General features: G+C 44.4%; 1 protein-coding gene across 1 annotated transcript; it reads left to right on the forward strand.

Moving 5' to 3' along the window:
- Positions 1–1,062: 1,062 nt before the first annotated feature.
- Positions 1,063–23,414, forward strand: LOC106608804 (uncharacterized). The gene is given in 5 exon segments (XM_082977282.1): positions 1,063–2,050; positions 2,053–2,367; positions 7,933–8,003; positions 21,721–21,810; positions 21,812–23,414. Coding segments are annotated over 5 exon segments (1,056 nt in total). The 5' UTR covers positions 1,063–1,698; the 3' UTR covers positions 22,040–23,414.
- The last annotated feature ends 1,741 nt before the right edge of the window (positions 23,415–25,155 follow it).

Raw genomic sequence — 25,155 nt, forward strand, 5'->3', positions numbered from 1 at the left:
GGCTGCATGTAAGTATGACAGTTAAACATCCTAGTCGAGTGAGAACATGATGTATCTATAAATAACAACGGCAGTTTATCTTCAAGTAACAAAATGTGCCTGTGGTCGGATCTGTGTGTGTGTGTGTGTGTGTGTGCTCGCATGTCAGTGCAGTATGCGCATTGCCCCAGCATGCACGTGTGTGTTTGTGATCTCCAGGTTGTGAGTATGGTACAGAGATTGTGCCGCTGATGGCTATCTCGGGGAGTGCAGTATTGATTAGCCAGAGGTAAATAATCGCCTGGGTTCTACAGGCTGTCATGGCCAGGCTGATTGCTCTGCACTGATGGCCGACAGGCAGGCAGCTCTGTTGTTATCACTATCATCCTCCATCTCCAGACCCCTTCAAACGGTTTTATTCTTCTTAGACTATCTCTACATCTATCGACTTGACACCATTTATTTGTACATCCATTTATCAATTTGCTTCCTATGTCGAAGGCGACAAATCTATGTACGCGACTTGTTTCCTTATTGTCGGACGTTTCACAGTGGGAAGAGCATGGAAATGGAGGGCAGTGGTGGGAATAAAAACGATAAAAAAATACAGATAGAAGTAAGACTACGTTTGGGAGGTCGAGATAGAGCAGCACAATAAAACGTTGCTTTGAGGCTTCTCGGGCGGGCAGATGTGGACCGGGACTGGTGGGGCAACAAATTAGATGGCACAGAGGCTGTCAGCGACCCCGCACGACTGGGACTGGTACTGCAGACCCAGCTGCGTTCGGAGTCCCAGTGCGATTTCTAGATGGTCAATGGACTGTATTTACAGTATGCTATAGTTTACTGTGGCAGCCTATACGATTCAAAATAATTCAGATGGTCGAACATGCATAAAACACACTATCTCAGTATCTATTCATACATAGGCTATATTTTAGGCTGCAGGCATAACTTCCCCAAACACCTTGAAACAAGTGTTGATTGTTTGCATGCGACAGACTTCAGTGCCATTGCCACGGTGGAATGTTAGACATTTCTGGAAAGAGAGAAAGCGCCTGGACTTGAGTGTGTGGTCTGGGGTCGAAACAAACGATTTAATAGACAGGCGAATAGACAGACTTCCAGAACTTCCTTTGCCACGTCTGAGCCAACAGAAATAAGCTCCATTTCCCTCGTTGAACAAGCCCGAGGGAAGCGGTGGAGGAGAGAAAGAAAGACACTTTAATTAATTTACGGAGAGAAAAAAAATCTAACAAAGAACTTTTCACTTTTGCCCTTCAATTCACATCAGCATAGACAAACAGAAGTTGGCGTCATTGTGTTATCCGCTCCGTAGGCTGATAATGAACTGGTTTTGTGTTGAAAGAAAGCAGCGCTTTCTATTCACCAAGATGTTCAGAAGAAGGCAAATTAATAGGTTTTTGTTTAACAGGTTTAAATTAAATGTTGTTAGCAATTTTTCTTCGATAATAATAACAATATGCATGTTGCAATTTGATGTTACATCATATTCTCGTCTCAGAGCCACTCGTCTTTTTACCGGCAGGACTGCATTTTCATAGGGGTTTGATTAAAACTCGAGTGGAAATTCCAATGAATTTCGATTTTTTAAAAAAGCAACTAGACTATATGAAGCAATGTTGTTCGCTTTTTTTCATTGTTGTAGCCTAAATGTTGTTGTAATGAGGTTCAGTGACCTGCGTGTTGCAGTATAAAATGATGAACAGCCTACAATACTATCAGCTAATCCACTTCTGTATTCCCTCTCCTCCCAGGTCTGCCATGCTGCGTACACTGTCCCTTTCTCTCCTCATCTCTGTTTGGGCCCTGCTGGTGCTAGGGGTCTCCACTTCCTCTGGTCCACCACAGGAAGAGAACCCCACTTCCCCCAGCAGCCCCCCTCCTCCCCCTGGGGGAGACCCCACCTCCACCTGGGCCCTGCGTCTCTACCAGGCCCTGCACTCCTCAGGCTCCAAATCCACCCCCCTGAACACTTTCTTCTCCCTCCTGCTCCTGGCCACCTCGCTGGGGGCTATGGATGGAGGGGCCGGGGGCTCCACAGCTAAGCAGCTCAGGACCTGCTCAAGACCCCAGAACCATCCAAGGACCAGGGGACATTGCTAGCCTTAGCCGGGGATCTAAGGTCCCTCTACGGGGCCAATGGGACCAGTTTCCTTCTGCAGAGCTTATCTGCTGTGTTCACGACCAAACAAGGTGACCAGGTCAGTGAGGCCTTCTTGAAGGAGAACCAGGGCCGCTATAGGCTGAAGCACCCGGCCCTGGGCCAGAAGGACCCTCAGACGCAGCTTCATGCCTGGGCCAATGGGAGCATGGGTGGGGTGGAGGGGACACTGCTGGAGGGTGAGATCCAGACCAACACTGGAGGCCTGATTCTAGCACTTTAAAGGTGAGGAGAAACAATAATATGGATTATAGTGTGGTATCGTGTATTATAATGTAGTAACCATGGTGATAGTGGTTAATTAATAAGAAATGCAGATGAATTGGGATTTAATTAGGTTTGCGTGTATCACCATTTAGAATCACACTGTGTTTTCCCAACTCTGATTTATATAGGTACACTAGCCAACCGGTTGGAGGTCCTTAGATTGGTTAATCCATGTGGTTGGTGGGCCATGATAACCTTTGATTATAATTGATGATTATAAGTTATGTATGTGTGCGCCTGCCAGCATGCCGACCTGTCAGTGTGTGTCTGTGTGTGTGAGCATGCATGCTTGTGTGTGTGTGTGTGTGTGTGTGTGTGTGTGTGTGTGTGTGTGTGTGTGTGTGTGTGTGTGTGTGTGTGTGTGTGTGTGTGTGTGTGTGTGTGTGTGTGTGTGTGTGTGTGTGTGAGAGCCCAGCTGGTGGACGCAGCATAAAGGATGATTCTGTGGTCTGTCACTGAGAGCTTATTTATCTTCCTGTGGGGGGGGGGATGTGTCATCTTAAATAATTGAGTAACAAGTGTCCAGGCTCTCTTCTCTTCTCTTCTCTTCTCTTCTCTTCTCTTCTCTTCTCTTCTCTTCTCTTCTCTTCTCTCTCTTCTCTTCTCTTCTCTTCTCTTCTCTTCTCTTCTCTTCTCTCTCTCTCTCTCGCTCACTCTTTTTTTCTCTCTCTCTCTCTCTCTCTCTGCTATTTAGAACCTAAAAGGTTTTTTCGGCTGTCCCCGTCAGATAACCATTTGAAGAGCCCTTTCTGGTTCCAATCCACAGAGGATTGTATATGGAAGCCTAAAGGGTTCTACCTGGACCTGGCGGTCCCGTGTGGCTCAGTTGGTAGAGCATGGTGTTTGCAACGCCAGGGTTGTGGGTTCGATTCCCACGGGGGACCAGAACGGAGAAAAAAATGTATGAAATGTATGCATTCACTACTGTAAGTTGCTCTGAATAAGAGCATCTGCTAAATGACAAAAATGTAAATGGGCACAGCCGAATAACCCTTTTTTTCTAAAAGTGGATATCTCTCTCTCTCCCGATCTCTCTCTCCCCCTCTGTCAGTCCCCCAGCGTTAGGCCTAACATCTGTGCTCAGAGCTTGCTCAGATTATGCAGTGACGCACCGGCTAGATCTCAACGCCTAGGCTTCACACTCAGCACTGCTACCTCTCACTTCCCTTTCCTCCCCATCTTCCTCGTTATCGCCCTGTCTTTCTCTTCATCTTTGTATGTGCTTCCTCAATCTGTTTCACTCACCCTATCTCTTCCTCCTCCTCCTTCTCTCTTAAGTTATTATCTTTCTCAGGTGAGGAAGGGAAAGGAAAGGGGAAATCTAGTCAATTGCACAACTGAATGTATTCAACGGAAACTTGTCTTCCGCATTTGTCCCAACCCCTCGACGATGTCATTGTCTCCCGGGTAGGAGTTGTTGTTTGGCGTTAACTCGAATTTCGGTTCCTGGTCCAACGCTCTTAACCGATAGGCTACTTGCCACCCTGGGGGGGGGGGGGGGGGGGGGGGTTGTCTAAGAGAAAAATGCCTTATAGATAGAAAATACATTCACGACTGACGCAATATAATTAATTTACTTTGTTTGATGTTTTGACTTCATTACGAAAATAGTTTCTTTCTGATTAGCCCGTGTTGATTAGTTCATTAATTTGGGGGATTAAATACACACATTACATTTTACAATAGATTACAACAAGTAGAGTGTCTACAGATGGAAAATCCGGACTATCCAAACAAAGTGTGACCTTTGTTGTAATCTATTGTAAAATGTAATGTGTGGTCACACTATCAACAAACTATCTGTTGATAAGCAACTGCTTCCTAAGGTTATGGTTAAGGTTAGGTTTAGAATAAGGGTTAGGTTAGGGCTAGGGTAAGGGTTAAGTTTAGGGTTAGGATAAGGGTTAAGTTTAGGGTTAGGATAAGGGTTAAGGTTTGGGTTAGGGCTAGGGTTAGTAGATAGTTGAAATTTTACTTATAGTCTGTAGAGCATCTACAGATTGACAATCCAAATAATGTATTAGCACAACAAATGAAGATTATGCAAATTGGATTCTTAGTTTTAATTTATAATTGAAAAAGTAGTCAATATTCTTCTACTGGCCGTTGTTAAGTTTTTTTGTAATTCATTTATTTGTCTGTAATTTTCTGGCCCGGGGCTATTCTCAATGTCTGGTATTGCAATGGCCTCCAAAACATTTCCTCTGTTATTGATACAGAAGTAATATGTTGGGGTGGCACCATTCATCTGCTTGTATCTCCCTTGTTTCTGTTTGTTTCCATTTGTTTCCTTTCCGTTAATTATTGAAAGGCAGAATTAAAAGCACTCCAGCAGCCCTCCATCTCTGTTCTGTACAGAAGAAAACTCAAAGAGGGAGAGAAAGAGATGGGGAAAGGATGGTGGGAGGGAGTGGGGCAACTAGTATGGGAGGAAAAGCAAAGAGAATACAGAGAGCAGTAAAGAGCAAGAGTATTGTAAAGAGAGACGGTGGGTGGGATAGGGGGAGTAAAGAGGAACAGAAGAGGGAACACAAGGAATGGAGGGAGTGAGAAAAGTAAAGAAAGAGAAAGAGCGACAGCCTGCTGCGAGGAAAAGAGAGAGAAGAGATTGACCGACATGGTGGAGGGATGTACAAAGCCCTACCTTGGGAGTTCCAGTCCACACTTGGTAATTAATTCAGCCTTTGTTCCTGCCGTTAAAAAAACAAACTGAAGAGAGAGGAAAAGAAAGAAAAAATAGGATCTCGATACAGCAGCCAAAATACACACATACACATATAACGCAATAAAAGGAAGAGAGAGAAAAAGCACACAGCCAACAACAAAAGAATGCACATTTAACCTCTAATAATAGCTTCCGGAATAGAATACCAAAACGACTAGTAATCACAGAGCTGAGCTGATGAGGGAGGGAGGGAGGAGGGGGAAAGTTGCCGGCTTCATTGATTTCATTGATTCTCAGTTTCCCTCGGATGTTTTGGGTATGAATCAGAGGGGACTGGTTTTCATAGCTGCACAATTGTCTCATTGTTATGTCCATTGATATGAATGGCTGGTAATGGCTGGTAATAAAGGCCCTTCTCTGCAGACTCTGTGTGTGTGTGTGTGTGTCTGCGTCTGTGTGTGTGTTGCTATAGGATCATTCTCTAAGCTCAGAGGAGGACTAGTTGTCTAGACACAGACTCACAGATCCACCCAAATCTGTGTCCTCCCTTGACTGCCAGCCAAATGTGTGGTTTGATAGATAACACACACAGTACACTCATTGGGAAATTCACCCATAATACCATATAACTGTCATTCCATAGACTTGTGCCACCCTAGGTGATCCACACTGCAATTTGTTTTGGAACTCCACCGTGATCAGATTTCCTCCTCCAAAATTACAGAAACTCAAAACTTGTATTTGCAAGTCTTGATTGGCATGCCGTTCTGCTGTATGACTGGCCGGATTCTTTCATCATTACCTATTTTAGTTTCTCCCACAGAACTCCCCTGTATCAAATAACTCCCTCTATGGAACGGAGCCGGAGGGTTTTGTAATGTAATATATAGTGTGAAAAAATTGTTTATTACTGTGGTAGTGCAGTTTTAGTTCTGGTCAGTCCTTCTTAATTGACAGGAGTGAGGAGGTGAGGTGAGCTGAAGTGTGTGTGTGTGTGTCACGTTCTTGGAAATGAGCGGACCAAGGCGCAGCGTGAGTATAGTTCCACATATTTATTTAAGTGAAACTAACAAAACAAAATAACAAAACTTACAAAGACCGTGAGGACGTAGTGCCCAAACACACTAACAATCAATCAAAATCCCACAAAACACAGGTGGGGAAATAACTACCTAAATATGATGCCCAATCAGAGGCAACTATAAACAGCTGCCTCTAATTGGGAACCATATTAGCACCAACATAGAAATAAACATACTAGATCACCCCCTAGTCACACCCTGACCTACTACACCATAGAGAACCAAGGGCTCTCCATGGTCAGGGCGTGACAGTGTGTGAGAAGGTGAGGTAAGCTGAAGTGTGTGCGTATGTGTGCGTATGTATGTGTGTGAGAAGGCGAGGTGAGCTAAATGGAGTGAGTGAATGGGGAATTGAGGAGACCTGTAAGTGACCTCATAACGGACCTTGATTGGCCCTGGGATGTGAGCCAATGAAATAGCTCTGTTGAGGAGATCATAGGGGGTTTTCAATGGACTACAGTATGTGTCAAAGCTTTATAGCACATTGTGTGTAGGGTTTGGTCTATAGGAAAGCGGCCGTCTGTTTGGACAATTAATAGACACTGCAGTAAATAAAACCGAATAAAAACATCTGTCTCATCCAGGACCGGAGACTACGCAGACCAGTGCACCATAGCCAGTCGTAGCTTCAGTAGGACTTTATTCAAATAAGCCATTTGCCACACGGGCCAGCCATCATTCACTTTGAACTGGACTGTGTTTACAGGCAGTAGCAACATCGCAACTTCAGATCATTAGAACACATTCGCCAAAAGCCACAAAATACACCTGAATGGATTTTTGCAAATATGTCAATACCACGGGAGTCCTCTTACATTTGGGAACTTCACAGTTGATCATGAAAAGGTAGACTCACTCTCCCTTAGTTATGCACATGAACAACAAGATCAACAACTAACTCTAGCCAGAGTAAAATCTAACTAGAGAACATTAGATAAACCCTCTCAAACCTTTTCAGATAGTTGGCCGTCAAAACTGCACTGATGAACGATGGGAAATAGTAGCCTACTCGTCCTCCTGCAGCTTGCCTGCCAATGCATGCTTGTCCCAACCAAGCACCCAAGCTAACTGGCTAAAGTTGGCTAGCTTGCTAGCTAGCTACTTCTAGACACAAATGAGAGAGAACCTCACTCTGACCATTTTACTCGCCGTAGCAGAGCTTGTTAGGCTGTTCACATGTTATCTAGAGCGTTCGTGACCAACTATCACTTTATTTTGCCAACGTTTACTAACACTGATCATATTTAGTCAATATTTTTAGCTTGCTACATACATAGATATGCTAGCCTATTAGCCACGTTATGACTGACTTGTGATCATTGTCCTTGCTAGTTTGATTGTATTGACATTCCCAGCCTTAGTTACATTAGTCCGTTTTTGTCCAGATATTGTGTCATTGAAACTGAAACAGTGCTTCCCTAATGGAGGCAGCAAACAATGTACCAGACCAGCTGTGATTTACAACCTGATAGCAATATTTTTTAGACTACCAGGAAATGTTTTGGTGAATTATATTAATCATGCATTGAACTGCATCCATCTATTCTGCCAGCAATGCCTTACTGTACGTCATGGAATGCTGAATGCTGAGAACCTATTTTTAAAACCTCTTATGAAGTTGGTTTTTATAGCATGAACTGGGAATTGTATCTTTTTGACTGATATTATGATTGTCTGTTAGTTTCACAGCTACAACGTAGTTAAAACGTTGTCAGTTCCACTGAAAGCATTCTCCTCTCTGTGTCTCTGTGCAGGACTATGGGAGAAAGACTTCAATGACGAGACGGCAGACATACGCAGCCTCCTGGGGACCAAATACACCAAGGTATCTATGATGCACCACGTAGGAGAGTCGTCCACACTACTTACTCAAATCAAATCAAATGTGATTTGTCACATGCGCCGAATACAACAGGTGTAGACTTTACCATGAAATGCTTAATTACAAGCCCTCAACTAACAATGCAGTTTTAAGAAAATAAGAGTGAAGAAAATATTTACAAAGTAAACTAAAGCAACAAAAAAACCATTAGAACACAATAAAATAAATATTAGTTACAAACAATGCGAAAAAAAAACACAAAATAGCACAATTGGTTAGGAGCCCGTAAAATGGCAGCCATCCCCTCCGGGACCATTATCCACTCATCAATACATACAAGCTCACAACCAGGGTTGGGCTCCATTCCATTTAAACATTTTCAAGGTGTGAAATTCAGTTCATGTCGAATTTTCATCTCATTAACTGAATGTCAATTCCCTTTCCTGAATGGACTAAATAAAAAAAAAGCTCCAAAACTTGCTCACAACCAATTCTCGTACAACCCCTTCTCCAGCACCGTACACACTCTGGCAAAGCAGGGGTCAAAGGACACTCCCTCCCATACCTTCCCTCGGTTCTGGGACTCCAGTTGTGTACACAACATCGGGCCACCACGCCCGTCAGTAGGGCCTCGAATCCACGGCCAGGGTGAGAGCGGAGGGGTCCTCCAGGGCTATGTGGGATAGGACGGAGACTGTGTCTGGGCTGCTGATGGGGGAGCTGGGGAAGCCACGGGGGAAGTGAAAGAGAAGGGACCTGGCCAGGCCCCAAGGCCCGTAGCAAGGGCGGAGACGCTGGAACAGGGCCACACAGGGCTCTACATGGAGGGCCTCCTGGGAGGGCTGCTTCCCGGGCCAACAGGGATCTTAGGGAGCTTGAGAGGGTCTGTTGATTGGGTGTTTTCGTCAAAGCTGGGTCTGTAAAGAGGGAGAGGGGGAGAGAGAGATGGACGGAGGTTAGCAGGCATGTTTACTGTTCTCCACTTTGAAATTAGAAGTATTGAACTTCAACTCAACAGGTCAGAGAGAAAAAAAGAGAGAGAAAAAAAAGAGTTGGTGTGAAGTGTGAACAGACGTCTTGTAAGTTGGGTAATCAGCATGTTGTGGGGGGGTCTAAGACCGAGAGAGAGAGAGACGCTATTTGGCCCTAAACAGAGAGTACTGTACACAGTGGAGAGTACTGTACACCTGACCACTGTGACTGACCCAAAATGAAGGAAAACTTTGACTACTGTATGTACAGACTCAGTGAGCATAGCCTTGCTATTGAGAGAGGACGCTGTAGGCAGACCTGTTCTCAAAGAAGACAGGCTATGGGCACACTGCCCACAAAATGAGGTGGAAACCATTGTAAATACAGCCCATATTTATGTTTATTTATTTTCCCATCATTAGTACACTGTATATAGCCATAACATGACATTTTAAATGTCTCTATTCCTTTTGTGAGTGCAATGTTTACTGTTCATTTTGTTTATTTCACTTTTGTTTATTATCTATTTCACTTGCTTTGGCAATGTAAACATACAGTATATATACAAAAGTATGTGGACACCCCTTCAAATTAGTGGATTTGGCTACTTCAGCCACACCCTTTGCTGACAGGTGTATAAAATCAAGCACACAGCCATGCAATCTCCATAGACAAACATTGGCAGTAGAATAGCCTTACTGAATAGCTCAGTGACTTTCAACGTGGCACCTTCGTCTTTAAAACAAGTCAGTTCGTCAAATTTCTGCCCTGCTTGAGCTACCCAGGTCACCTGTAAGTGCTGTTATTGTGAAGTGGAAACGCCTAGGAGCAACAACGGCTTAGCCAGAAAGTGGTAGGCCACACAAGCTCACAGAACGGGACCGACGAGTGCTGAAGCGCGTAACCGTAAAAATTGTCTGTCCTCGGTTGCAACTCTCACTACCGAGTTCCAAACTGCCTCTGGACGCAACGTCAGGAAAATAAATGTTGATCGGAAGTTACAGGATACAATGACATTCTCGACGATTCTGTGCTTGCTTCTTTGTGGGAACAGTTTGGGGAAAGCCCTTTCCTGTTTCAGCATGACAATGCCCGCGTGCACAAAGCCATGTCCGTACAGAAATGGTTTGTTGAGATCGGTGTGGAAGAACTTGACTGGCCTGCACAGAGACCTGACATCAACCCCATCGAACACCTTTGGGATGAATTGGAACGCCAACTGTGAACCAGGCCTAATCGCCTAACATCAGTGCCCAACCTCATTAATGCTCTTGTGGCTGAATGGAAGCAAGTCCCCTCAGCTATGTTCCAACATCTAGTGGAAAGCCTTCCCAGAAGAGTGGAGGCTGTTATAGCAGCAAAGGGTGGACCAACTCCATATTAATGTCCGTGATTTTGGAATGAGATGTTCGATGAGCAGGCGTCCACATACACTACATGACGAAAAAAGCCCTTTGAATTGAATTGAATTGAGAGGGAGGTTAGTTCGACATAACAGATACAGAGAAAACCATTTCCCCTGGAGTGGACTGAGAAGTGGATCCTATCATGTCGTCTGCAGTGTAGAGGTGTAGAGTATACGTGATGGAGGAGCTTTACACACATACACACACACACACACACACACCCCTAACCAGCATCAGATGTCCACAGACTGGGGCTGCCATGTACCTCTGCTCAGCTCTGCTGGGAGGAACAAGCTTTTGACATTAATGTGGAGAGGACAGGCTCTCTGACAGACAGGCTCAGGAGAGGAGGCTGTCCGAGGCTGCATCCCAAATGACTCCCTATTCTCTTTATAGGGCAGTGCACTACTTTTGACCAGGGCCCTCTTGTCAAAAGTAGTGCTCTATATAGGTAGTAGGGTGCCATTTGGGAGGCTGACCTAGACTAAAGACTAGAACAGCCCTCTGGGACCATGGCTACTTGGATAGGAAAGCAACAGAGAAGGCTACACACTCAAGTACTTTTTGCTTAGGGGCTAGGAGTTCATGCTAAGCAAATACACTACATATTGCCTACAGTATATTGCCTAGCCCGCGGATATTAGAGTTGATCCCTTGTCTTTTTTCCCTCGTACTCTCAGTGCGCTCTCTCTCACTCTCTTTCTTTCTCTCTCTCTCGCTCTCTCACACTCTGTCTCTCTCGCTCTACTCTCTTTCTTTCTCTATCTCTCGCTCTCTCTTTCTCTCTCTCTCGCTCTCTCTCACACTCTTTTTTTTCTCTCTCTCTCTCTCTCTCTCTCTCTCTCTCATTCTGTCTCTCTTCAACTTCCATTTAAGGGCTTTATTGGCATGGGGAACATATGTTAGCATTGCCAAAGCAAGTGAAGTAGATAATAAACAAAAGTGAAATAAACAATAAAAATTAACAGTAAACACTACACTCACAAATGTTCCAAAAGAATAAAGACATTTCAACTGTCATATTATGTGTAAATAGTTAAAGTACAAAAGTTTAAATAAATAAACATAAATATGGTTTGTATTTACAATGGGGTTTGTTCAATGGTTGCCCTTTTCTTGTGGCAACAGGTCACAAATATTGCTGCTGTGATTGCACACTGTGGTATTTCACCTCATAGATATGGGAGTTTATCAAAATAAGATTTTTTATCTCAAATTCTTTGTGGGTCTGTGTAATCTGAGGTAAATATGTGTCTCTAATATGGTCATACATTTGGCAGGAGGTTAGGAAGTGCAGCTCAGTTTCCACCTCATTTTGTGGGCAGTGTGTACATAGCCTGTCTTCTCTTGAGAGCCAGGTCTGCCTTTGGCTGCCTTTCTCAATAGCAAGGATATGCTCACTGAGTCTGTACATAGTCAAAGATTTCCTTAGTTTTGGGTCAGTCACAGTGGTCAGGTATTCTGCCACTGTGTACTCTCTGTTTAGGGCCAAATAGCATTCTACTTTGCTCTGTTTTTTTTGTAAATTCTTTCCAATGTGTTAAGTCATTATATATATGTTTTTCTCATGCTTTGGTTGGGTCTAAATTTGTTGCTGTCCTGGGGCTCTGTGGGGTGTGTTTGTGTTTGTGAACAGAGCCCCAGGACCAGCTTGCTTAGCGGACTCTTCTCCAGGTTTATTTCTCTGTAGGTGATGGCTTTGTTATGGAAGGTTTGGGAATCGTTTCCTTTTAGGTGGTTATAGAATTTAACGGCTCTTTTCTGGATTTTGATAATTAGTGGGTATCTGCCTAATTCTGCTCTGCATGCATTATTTGGTGTTTTTGCAGAATTCTGCATGCAGAGTCTCAAGTTGGTGTTTGTCCCATTTTGTGAATTCTTGGTTGGTGAGCGGACCCCAGACCTCACAACCATAAAGGGCAATGGGTTCTATAACTGATTCAAGTATTTTTTGACAGATCCTAGTTGGTATGTCGAAATTTATGTTCCTTTTGATGGCATAGAAGGCCCTTCTTGACTTGTCTCTCAGCTCGTTCACAGCTTTTTGGAAGTTACCTGTGGCACTGATGTTTAGGCTAAGGTATGTATAGTTTTTTGTGTGCTCTAGATGGAATTTTTATTTGTGGTCCTGGCAACTGGACCTTTTTTGGTACACCATTATTTTTGTCTTACTGAGATTTACTGTCAGGGCCCAGGTCTGACAGAATCTGTGCAGAAGATCTAGGTTCTGCTTTAGGCCCTCCTTGGTTGTGGACAGAAGGACCAGATCATCAGCGAACAGTAGACATTTGACTTCAGATTCTAGTAGGGTGAGGCCGGGTGCTGCAGACTGTTCTAGTGCCCTCACCAGTTCGTTGATATATATGTTGAAGAGGGTGGGGCTTAAGCGGCATCCCTGTCTCACCCTACAGGCCTGCGGGAAGAAATGTGTGTGTGTTTTTTACCTATTTTAACTGCACACTTGTTGTTTGTGTACATGGATTTTATAACGTCGTATGTTTTTCCCACAACACCACTTTCCATCAATTTGTATAGAAGACCCTCAACAAAGCATGAGAAGACTTTGCCTTTGTTTTGGTCGGTTTGTTTGTCAATTAGTGTGTGCAGGGTGAATACGTGGTCTGTCGTATGGTATTTTGGTAAAAAGCCAATTTGACATTTGCTCAGTACATTGTTTTCACTGAGGAAATGTACGAGTCTGCTGTTAATAACAATGCAGAGAATTTTCCCAAGGTTGCTGTTGACACATATCCCACGGTAGTTATTGGGGTCAAATTTGTCTCCACATTTGTGGATTGGGGCGATCAGTCCTTGGTTCCAAATATTGGGGAATATACCAGAGCTGAGGATGATTTTAAAGAGTTTAAGTATAGCCATTTGGAATTTGTGGTCTATATATTTTATAATTTCATTTCGAATACCATCAACTGCACAGGCCATTTTGGGTTGGACTGAGGGTTTGTATTTTGTCCTATAGTTCATTCAATTTAATTGGAGAATCCAGTGAGTTCTGGTAGTCTTTTATAGTTGATTCTAAGATTTGTATTTAATCATGTATATTTTTTTGCTATTTGTTCTTTGTTATAGAGCCAAAAATATTGGAGAAGTGGTTTATCCATACATCTCCATTTTGGATAGATAATTCTTTGTGTTGTTGTTTTGTTTAATGTTTTCCAATTTTCCCAGAAGTGGTTAGATTCTATGGATTCTTCAATTACATTGAGCTGATTTCTGACATGCTGTTCCTTCTTTTTCCGTAGTGTATTTCTATATTTTTTAGTGATTCACCATAGTGAAGGCGTAGGCTCAGGTTTTCTGGGTCTTTATGTTTTTGGTTGGATAGGTTTCTCAATTTCTTTCTTAGGTTTTTGCATTCTTCATCAAACCATTTGTCATTGTTGTTAATTTTCTTAGGTTGTCTGCTTGACATTTTTAGATTTTATAGGGAAGCTGAGGGGTCAAATATATTGTTTAGGTTTTCTACTGCTAAGTTTACACCCTCAATATTACAGTGGAATATTTTGTCCAGGAAATTGTCTAGAAGGGATTGCATTTGTTGTTGCCTCATAGTTTTTTGGTAGATTTCCACACTACCTTCCTTCCATCTATACCATTTCTTAATATTATTCAGTTCCTTTGAGTTTGATGCCTCATGACTGAACATAGCTCTGTTCAACTAGTGTTATTTTGCTGTAATCTGATAGGGGTGTCAGTGGACTGACTGTGAACGCTCTAAGAGTCTCTCCCTCTATCACTCTGTCTCTCTCTCTCTCTCTCTCTCTCTCTGTGTTTCTCGCTCAAGCTCACTACTCCTTCAATTGGGCTGAGCAAATATTGCTCATTACACCACGTTTATACTGTTTACCTCTCTGCCTGTCAGAACTCAGGACAGCTCCGAATACAGAAAGGGGGATGAGAGAGGAGAGAAAGGAGAGGCAGAACATCTGGAACCGACAAAAGTTTTCTTCTCAGACTCCGAGAGCTGATTCACTCGCTGCCGTTCTGTCATTAGACTCGTAGCGTAAGCCCGATGTTCTAGCGTTCTCTGTACATCGTTATTGGAGGAGAACCTAGACGCTTGGCACGCGAGGGGATTCTGGCAGTGACTGAGCATTCAACCCTATTGCGCCTTACACACGCACGGAGACACAAATACACAAATACACACACACAACTCTTCTCCTGACTCATTTATGATTCTTTCTGGCCCATCATCCCATCCCCAGCCTGTGTAGTCATCCTTTACTCTTGATCTCTGTTAAGACTCTTGAGTCCTCCTAGTTCTGTCCCGGTCGCGGCTCCCATCACATTACATGTGTACTAATGTGGCATCGTTCAGTGGTCCTGCTGACCTAAATAGGAGTGACATTCAGCAGGCGAGGGTGTAGGAGGTAGAGGAGGGAGGGAAGGATGGAGTGGAGGGAGGGGGCGCTGGGTCGAGCGCTGGGGGACAAGGTGGAACGCAGAAGCTACTAAAAATAACCTTCGGTTCACTCGTTCGCTCTCTTCTCTGGTGAAGGGCAGGCTGGGATGGAGGAGCCATGGCACGGCGGAGAGAGAGAGACAGAGACCCTGGCCCTCATTAACGAGGTTGGAGGTCGTTGGCGTGCGCACACAAATAAACACACACGCCAGAGTACCGGTCTGGTTTCCAGTTCCCCAGTGAAGACGTATGAGTAAGCAGGAGACATAGGAGAGCTCAGTCATGTCTAATGAGGTCACCATTTACAGAGCCACAGTTCGCTGTGTACAGGATCACGACCATGAGGAGAGCTCCCTGTACCTTTTTATCATAGGCTAAGCATTAATCCACATTAATGAATTAGGTGGATTTCATTTCTGCTGTTACCACCTCAAATGCCTCAATAAAAGTCCATGGTTTTTCATGAGCCGCTTAAACGCTGTAATGTTGGCCTGGTGGAACAGAGGGGATTGAGGGTTGAGAGATGGAGGGATGAATAAGAGAAGGGTAAATTCATTTGAATTCAATCACTTTTTGACAGAACCCCTTTTAATATGAACGAAGCCTTCCATACGTATTTGTAGGAGAGCTCAGAAAGTGATATTTTTGGGCCTGAATGCCAAAGCATTCAAGAGATAAAGGTGCTTAAAGTTGACCCATTTTGCATACTCCATCATACCATGAGACATCTATATCCTTGTCACTGGAAAAGATAAAAGGTTGAGATTTAAATCATTTAAAAACTTACAAACAGGGTTGTCAAACTATATAATTTCTGAAAAAAAAAAGTTTTGTAATAAAGAATATGCATTATTTTACCTTATACTCCAATTATCTAAAAACGCGTAAACTACCAATCAAAAGTTTGGACACACTTACTCATTCGAGGGTTTTTCTTTATTTTTACGACTTTCTACATTGTAGAATAATAGTGAAGACATCAAAACTATGAAAACCAAAAGAGTGTTAAACAAATCTAAATATATTTTTGATTTGAGATTCTTCACAGTAGCCACCCTTTGCCTTGATGACAGCTTTGCACACTCATGGCATTCTCTCAACCAGCTTCATGAGGTAGTCACCTGGAATGTATTTCAGTTAACAGGTGTGCCTTGTTCAAAGTTAAATTGTGGAATCTCTTCCCTTCTTAATGCGTTTGAGCCAATCAGTTGTTTTGTGACAAGTTAAGGGTGGTATACAGAAGATAGCCCTATTTGGTAAAAGTCCATATTATGGCAAGAACAGCTTAAATAAGCAAACAGAAACGACAGTCCATCATTACTTTAAGACATGAAGGTCAGTCAATCCGGACAATATCAATAACTTTGAAACTTTCTTTGAGTTATGTCTCAAAAACCATCAAGCGCTATGATGAAACTGGCTCTCATGAGGACCGCCACAGCAAAGGAAGACCCAGAGTTACCTCTGCTGCAGAGGACAATTTCATTAGAGTTCACTGCACCTCAGATTGCAGCCCAAATAAATGCTTCACAGAGTTCAAGTAACAGACACATCTCAACATCAACTGTTCAGAGATGACTGCATGAATCAGACCTTCATGGTCGAATTGCTGCAAAGAAACCACTACTAAAGGACACACCAATAAGAAGAAGAGACTTGCTTAGGCCAAGAAACACGAGCAATGGACATTAGACCGGTGGAAATCTGTCCTTTGGACTGATGAGTCCAAATTTGTCTTTGTGAGATGCAGAGTAGGTGAACTGATGATCTCTGCGTGTGTGGTTCCCACCGTGAAGCATGGAGGAGGAGGTGTGATGGTGTGGGAGTGCTTTGCTGGTGACACTGTCTGTGATTTATTTAGAAATCAAGGCACACTTAACCAGCATGGCTACCACAGCATTCTGCAGCGATACGCCATCCCATCTGGTTTGTGCTTAGTGGGACTATCATTTGTTTTTCAACAGGACAATGACCCAACACACCTCCAGGCTGTGTAAGGGCTATTTTACCAAGAAGGAGAGTGATGAAGTGCTGCATCAGATGACCTGGTATCCACAATCACCCAACCTCAACCCAATTCACCGCAGAGTGAAGGAAAACTATCCAACAAGTGCTCAGCATATGTGGAAACTCCTACAAGACTATTGGAAAAGCATTCCAGGTGAAGCTAGTTGAGAGAATGCCAAGAGTGTGCAATTTAGAAAAAGTAAAACCCTTGAATGAGTAGATTTGTCCACACTTTTGACTGGTACTGTATGTTGTAGCTTACACCCTATTTTACATCATCAAACGTTTTTGTGTTGTGCCCGCCATCGGTTTGAGACACAACATGGTCGTAAATACAGGGTGGGTGTCATGTTTAGGCTGATACGTGTACTAACATTTAAATAAAATGTCATTTTCAACTTTCAAATGGTACTACAAAGATGGTTGGAGGTCTACACATCAGAGAATGTTGACTTGAATGGGAATATCTGTTGTTTTAAATTATTACTGTCAATCCTCCATAGGAAACCTGTTGAAATCATAGAAATATAGATAATAGAATAGACATGACCATTGCAGCTGATATTCGAAGGTGGGTGGACAGGCAGTCATCTTTGTGGAAGTAATTTGAAGTTATAATTTGAATTCAATTGAAATGTCACTGGTATACCAGCTAAATTGTGTTTTTTTTCCTATGAATTTAATGACACCGACAGTGTATTCAAGAGCATGTTGTGTCTCAGCTGATGGCTGCGCCACACTAAAACCTCACAGGATGTCAAATAGGGCCTAATCTACAACATATGTGACTATATAAATAAATCTGAGTTTACTCGTTTTGCGATAATTGACGTTAAAGTTTAAACAAATATATATTTTAAAACTTTTTCTCAAGAAATAAGAAAATTGTTTGACCACACTGTAAGCTTTCAAAACGCAACCATTTATATGTCCAGTGATGAAAACATGTATGGAAAGTTTTGTTAAATTCAAAAGTGATTGAAATGGATTTACCCAGAAGGTATTGAGAGAGCGGAGGAGAGGTAGAGGAGACGTAGAGGGCCATGTAAACGAACAAGGTGGTGGAGGGATGAGAGAGAGGGATGAATTTAGTTTTAAATCGTTTTATTTTTATTTGAAGGTGTATATCAGCTTTAATACTGCAGATAGATTGGGGTTTCTATCAAAATAATTGTTAGCATAATTTCTAAAATCCCTTATTTTTTATCATATATTTCCCCCCAACGCTACCACCCCTCTCCTGATGAATTAAAGAAGGTATCGACAGAGGAGTGTAGGAGAGGGGAGGTAGTGGAGAGGTATAGAGGGCAATGGAAATGAACGAGGGGATGGAGGCCAGGTATGGAGGGATGAGAGGGACGGATGAATAAGAGAAGGTATCGACAGAGCGGAGGAGAGGAGTGAGGAGAGGTAGAGGGCCATGTAAATAAGACATCAGTGGCGGAGGGAGGGAGGGAGACGCTGGCTGCTGATTAAGAGTGAGAGGAGCTTTGAGACTCTCAAGAGGGTGTCCTGAGGTGAGCTTTGACTTTCTTTATAGGGTTGAATTAAACATGTTTCTCTGTGGGCTGAGCCACTCCTGACAATGACACACACACACACACACGTGTTCTATAATGTTTGTATTCCCACGTGCTCCTCCACTACAGACGTCTAAAACGCAGGACACGCGCGTGTGTGTGTGTTGCACCGCTCTCGTCCATGCATTATGCAACCCTTTTTGTTTTCTATTTTTAATTAGATTGTTGTTAATGCTGTTAAGCATGATGGGAGATTGTGCATCCCTCCGATGAATTATAAAGCAAGGTTGGCTGAAGAAAGAGAAGCGAACAGAGGGAGAAAGACATAAAGGAGAGGTAGAATATGCCAGAGGAGTGAAGGATAGAGAGGGGGGGGAAAGGGGGAAATGGGAGAAAGGGGGAAATGAAAGCATGAGCTGAGTGTATGTTTATTTATTTACCCTTTGTTAAATCAGGTTAGTCCCATAGCAACTGATGCTGTGCAAGCAGAGTCAGACAAGAGATGAGTGGCTGTTAGAACAACCATCCCTCCGCTCCCTGTCTCCTCCTTAACCCCCTTATCTCTCTCTCTATCGTGCCTCGTCCTCTCTTCATCTGTCACTCTATCACATGGGGCCCATCGAGCCCTCTCTATCCCTCTCCATCTCTTTAAATACCAGCAGAGAAAAGACTATGGCCCTTTACAGCTGCATCCAACTCCCCTCATTTCCTCGCCCTCCCAGGCCTGACTCGCCCCACTCCTCGCCTCTCAACTCTGTCATCCAAAGGCTCATCCAGCAGCCACTTACTCTCCTCAATCGTCCGACTAATTCATTTGGATACCGAGGACACCACACAAGAGAGTTGCCACGCTTCCAAGACCCAGACAGCGCTGAAGGCGAAGTTAGAGCTCTGGGATAAGGAGGGAACGGAGTCGGGGGGAGCCCATCCTGCATAGTGAACGGGTACTGACAATGCCTTTAGCATAAATTGTCTTCTAATAGCTTGGCGAAAGCAGATCTCAATGGACAATGCTATGCGCACACACACACACACACACACACACACACACACACACACACACACACACACACACACACCACACACACACACACGTGCGCGCACGCACACACCAGAAAACAATGGCTGTGGAGACATCTCATAGATATAGTTCAACAGAGCTCCCAGAAGGCCACATTTCTGCTGTAGTGCCCTACATCTCCCCATAGCATGCCTGCTGGAGCCCTGCCCTGGCCCTAGGGAACCAGTGTCACCCGTACCGTCGTACCACGGTGCGACAGCCACGCTTACATTTTAAACATTTACAACAGACAGAGACCCTCTGAGCTTTTGTCTTCCACCAGAATGAGCTTTGGCTCCATTGGATGGAGGGAGCAGTTGATGAGGGAGGGAGGGAGAGAGAGATCAAAAGACAAGAGAAAGTGGTGGTCTATTTATATGGATGTTGCCTGCTAATGTCACTGTGTGACTGTAATTTCTGGTGTCAGTACCACAGTGGTGAGACACGGTGCCCATGTTAGCTGCTGCCGTGGAAACAGGCTGCTTAAGGTCAGGCCAACAGGGTCTAACTGACATCCTCCTCTTAAAAGAGAGAACTTTACATGCAGTTAGTTAAGGAGGAGGAGGAGAGGTAACCTGATCCTAAATCTGTATTGCCAATGGGTGACAATAACCATAGGAGTAGGCAAGACAGTACAGACAGATCTGGGATAAGGCTAGGAGAATTCTCCCTTTCTTCAGGTTGTTAGCCGTGGTGTGTAGAACATTTGTCTTCCTAGAAGTGTGGTTATTCACTAGTTTTAAGTCTATTTCTGTTAACTGGAAGATAAGGCACCAGAAAACCTTGGAATGATTGCCGATGGCGAAAGAGAGGGAGAGAGAGTGATGTAAACAAGGGAGCGAACGTCCAAAAAGAGAAGGATGACCTGAGAAAGGGAAAAAGAGTGAGTGACAAACGGAGGGAGCAAGACAGAGCAGGACAAAATAGAGGCAGGAGGGGCAGATGAGGGATGCGGATGAGGGATGTGGATGCCACAGAGGTGGCAGAGCAGTGGCGAGAGACAGTGATGAAGTGGTGGAGGGCGGAAGAGAGGAGAAGAAGGGACGAATAATAGATGAGGACAATAGAAGTGCATTAGAGAGCAGGGGGTGGTGTGCACGAAAAACAGGGACTCTCTCACTGTCCGTCTCAAGGGCATGTTGACCATGAACTCAAGCAGACAGATTGGGAGGTGTGTGTGCGTCTGTCTGTGTGTGTGTGTGCGTGTGGACAGGCCGTGAGAGCCCAGGACGGGGGGAACAGAACAGGGACACGCATCGTGTTAAATGGAAGCAGTGGATCTAGTTGTCCACGTTAAAGCAGGTGACACAAACTGACATGGTCCCTGTCCTATTAATTAACTAGCCCTCTCTTACTGCTACGTCTACTTCCTGTAGAACAGTCTCCTTTCTATTGAGTCTCGTGGTCTGTAACACGGAAGCATGAAAATCACTTTCAAAACCTAACTGCTAAAAGTCTGGTATAAATGTTTTGCTTTATGTGAATAATATCAAATGGTCTGTGATTCGTATGGTGAACTGTCAGATGGGAAAAGATTAGATAGCGAATCATTTTCAACAAAGGTGGTCATGTACACAGCAGGCTACCCAGAATGCACGAAAACAGCATCCTCACTCACTTCTCCGTCCTCGCTCTCGCCCTCCCCCCTACGCACCTCTGCCTCCCCTCCCCTCTACCTACCTCCCTCCCCCTGCTACCCTCTGTGGTAGCCTGTCATATGGCGTGTGAGTGGTCCTCTGTTCTGCGTGTGGAAGTAAAAACTAGCTGTCACCGTGACGATGCTGCATCTTCCTGTTGGAATTCGTATGAAAGGCACAACAAAGGAGGTGGATGCATGGTGAGGTCACGAGTCATAGAACCATCCTTCGTACATTATTCATGGGACACTTCGCTGCCCGCCTCTACGTTACACACACACACGGCAGCTCCAGACATCGCGTTTGTACCGGCACGTCGCAACAAGGTCATCTGTCAGCGTTTGATTGAATTTGGGGAAAAATATTTTGGTTTTGATAGACTGTACATTTTGTTTGTTTTGTTTATATTTGTTTTGACGATTTGCGAGTTTGGAAGATGGCAGTGTTTATTTTCCTCACTCGCCGTATGTCATTGCATCATGACATTTTTAAATCTGCTTCCACTCGACATTGTTTGGACTTTGCTTGCATAATTAAGCGGCGAGGGAAGCAGACGCCCTGAGATGGTGTCTCCTGACGCGGGACATGTTCTAGAGGAGAGTTAGGAGGTTGTAGTTGGGGAATTTAATTGAGTTTTGTGTCAGTCCATGTCCAAAGTACTGATTGTCTTTCTCTCTGGTTTATGTTGAACACAGAAACAGCTGTCTACACTGGGCCTGACCGAAGCCTGGGACCAGAAGGCCGCTGATTTCTCTGGGGCCTCCGGTGGCCTAGGGCCATAGAAAGTGGAAAGGGCTCCATCTAGGGGCTGTCCTTCACTGGGCCTCCCTGGAGCTGGGCTCTGAGGCTGGGGAGGGAGCGACCGAGTTGGGGGACGAGAAGGTGGAGAAGCCCAAGCTGTTCTACGCCTACCACTGCTTCATGGTCCTGGTGAGGGACAACACTACAGGGGCCCTGCTACTGATGGGGGCCCTGGACCAGGCTTGGGGGCCCGCCCTGCATGATGAGCTGTAGTGGAACCTCCGGAGACTACATGACAATCATTGGCCCCTCAGACTCAGAATCTCTCTCTCTCTGCACTCACAGACACACATGCTGTTGCAATTGGGACTGACAATTGGGACTGGACTAACTCTTTCTCTCTCGCTCTCTCTCACACTCTTTTTCTCTCTCTCTCTCTCTCTCTCTCTCTCTCTCTGTCTCTCCCTCTCGGCTCTCTCACTGACACACATTCACAAAACCCAGCCAACTATCAGACAGTGCGACATTGTGTTTTGTAGGCTGACTGACTTGCCCATTGAGACTGGCTCTGCCACTCACTGTGACACATTATCAGGCTGCGACTAGCTGGCTGTCACGTCTTTACACTGACGAATAACACCCCCTCTTACGGCACACATGAATGAAAGTAATGGACAGAAATACTGAAAATACTAAGTTAGAGGGACTGGTACACACACAGGCAGGCAGGCAGGCAGGCAGGCAGACAGACAGACAGACAGACAGACAGACATACACACACACACACACACAGACACACACACACACACACACACACACACACACACACACACACTGGTCCTCTCTTGTCACTGGCGAGAGAGTCCACAGTAACAAACTGACAAACAAGCTGACATTCTGACAAACCGTTCCGGCACCAGTTGACAGACTTTAACAACAACAACAGGACTCTAACAATCACAGACGGAGACACTGAAACACCCTGAGTCATTCCAGGAGACAGGCGGGTGTAGGCAGACCAGGTGGCGTGGCGAGCAGATGAAGGGTGCTCTCTGTGGGCCAGATAAGCTGGCTAGAGGCACCCCCTCCCCTGGTCCCCTGGGCATCTACTGGAGGAACGATTGTTCTGTGTCAGTGTGTGATAGATATGATTGTGTGCTCCTGGTGGTGTGTGTGTGTGTGTGTGTGTGCTTGTGTGTCCTGAGAAGAGTGATCACTCAGCCAAGTGGTTATTGATGGGCCTGGCTTAATGTTAATGTCTCTAATGAGCCAGAACTGCTGTCAACAACACAGTGGACCAGGAACCTTTTAATCTTTTAATTCCATCGGGACCAATGGAGGCCAGGGATTTAGCATTGTGTCAAAAAGTTGTAACCAATCTCTGGCAACCAACCAGTTAACTTTAATGTAGCTCATTTTATTATGGGCTATTGATGTCAACGTCAGTGTTATATGAATTCGTATTTCTTTTAGATGTATCACAATAGTGCAGGGTGTGTGTGAAGGAAAACTATCAACTGCTAAGACATGGCTATGTTGCATGCGATTGAGTGGGCAGTTTTTCTATTTTTTTTATAGCATGAAACATTGCTGCACTGCACATTGTTAGCCTTTTTTCCCCCCAACGTTTCAGCGAGACAGCTCCTTATTTTCCATGTCAATAAATCAGTTATTTTTCAATTTTGCGTTGCATTTCTCAATCCCCACACCTGCATTTAGCACTGATAAAGCAGTTAATTGAGGGCACATAGACAATTGTTGCCAATTGAGTTGAGACAACAACAACTGTTGACAGCAGGCAGCAGTGATATAGACAGAGTGCTGCTTTAAAAAAAATCGAATTAATCATCCTCACACTAAAATAGATTGGCTAGTCTGGAGCTTCAGAGGTCTATGAAACTAGATTTAGGGGCTAAAACACACATCAAGATATTGAGCTTTGAGTCTAGACAAATTGCAAACTGATGATGAGGGCGTAGAAGGACCCTTAGCCTCCATGGCCCTCTATGGCAGCAACACTTACCAAACAAACTTCCCGTCCCGAAGGCTCCAAAACAAGCAAAGGGAAATATGTCCTTCTTTTCATCTCGACAAAAATGAATTATTGAGAAATAGAACGAACGAATGGAAAAAAAAGGACTCTCTCCTTGCCATTAATCTTAAAACAGAATGTGTCCCTGTGTAGGTATGTTTTATTAAAACGTTTTAGCCTCTCGTTTTCTGCTGATTCCAATGGATGCCTTAGTGCTTTGCTGGTCGCACAGACATCCAGACGGCATTATTACTTCTGGAGGGCCTGCAATGTTTGTGACCAAAATGGAAATATGTTTCAGTTTCTTGGGGGGTAAACGTGAAAATGGGTAGAAACATCTGTCCTGTTAGGGGGTCATGTAATATGCTGCTCAGAAACCATCCTGTGGCCTGCTAATGCACATTCTTGAAGTATCTGATATTGTAACACAGCACTACTACTGCTTTGCTAAGCTACTAATTCCGAAGTACAGGGCTGCACAGTCAAGATTTAGGGCCCAGAGTTACTCCTGACCGCGTGACCCAGGTTCCAGAGTTTCTCCTGACTGCGTGACCCAGGGGCAGCGCCTAGTTTTTCTCCTGACCACGTGACCCAGGTTCCAGAGTTTTTCCTGACCGCGTGACCCAGGGGCAGCGCCTAGTTTTTCTCCTGACCACGTGACCCAGGTTCCAGAGTTTCTCCTGACTGCGTGACCCAGGCCCAGGGCCCAGAGTTTCTCCTGACCGCTTGACCCAGGGCCAGCACCCAAAGTTTACCTTGATCAGTCTCAGATCACATGGCCAGAAAAAACTCGGCCCTAAATCAAGCCATAGTCTAACAGGAAGACAGATAAACAAACCCATGTTCATTTATCGCTTATATAACAGTTTGCTGTTATTCTGGCTGTGTGTGGGCTGACTAAGCCTCACTGCAGTAGTAATGTACAGTATAAGGTATAAAGAGCAGTGGCTGAGTAAACACAAGGCTCCATTGACAGGAGGCTGAAGAGCCTGCGGGCTGTGTGTGTGTGTGTGTGTGTGTGTGTGTGTGTGTGTGTGTGTACATCAGTCCTGCTCACTCCTGCATCAGCCCTCTTGCTGACTCACCTTCACGTTCTGCTCAAAAGCAGCTAGCAGAGAGCAGTTGCCCACCAACCAACCAACCAACCTACCCACACACACACACAAACAGACTGTGAGGAATATGACCTAGCAAAATAGTGTATTTAGTTACCTTCTGAGATGCAGTCAAATCTCAAGACACATTGAGTCAAATACCGACACAGCTCTAAATGTGTTTTAAATGTACAGCTGTATCATTCTGTTTCTTTTGACATGTCTTGAGACTTTTTTCCTCCATTTCCTCTGGTGCTAGGCTA

Source organism: Salmo salar, chromosome 07 (assembly GCF_965601325.2).
Source record: "Salmo salar chromosome 07, fSalSal1, whole genome shotgun sequence".
NCBI lineage: Eukaryota > Metazoa > Chordata > Actinopteri > Salmoniformes > Salmonidae > Salmo > Salmo salar.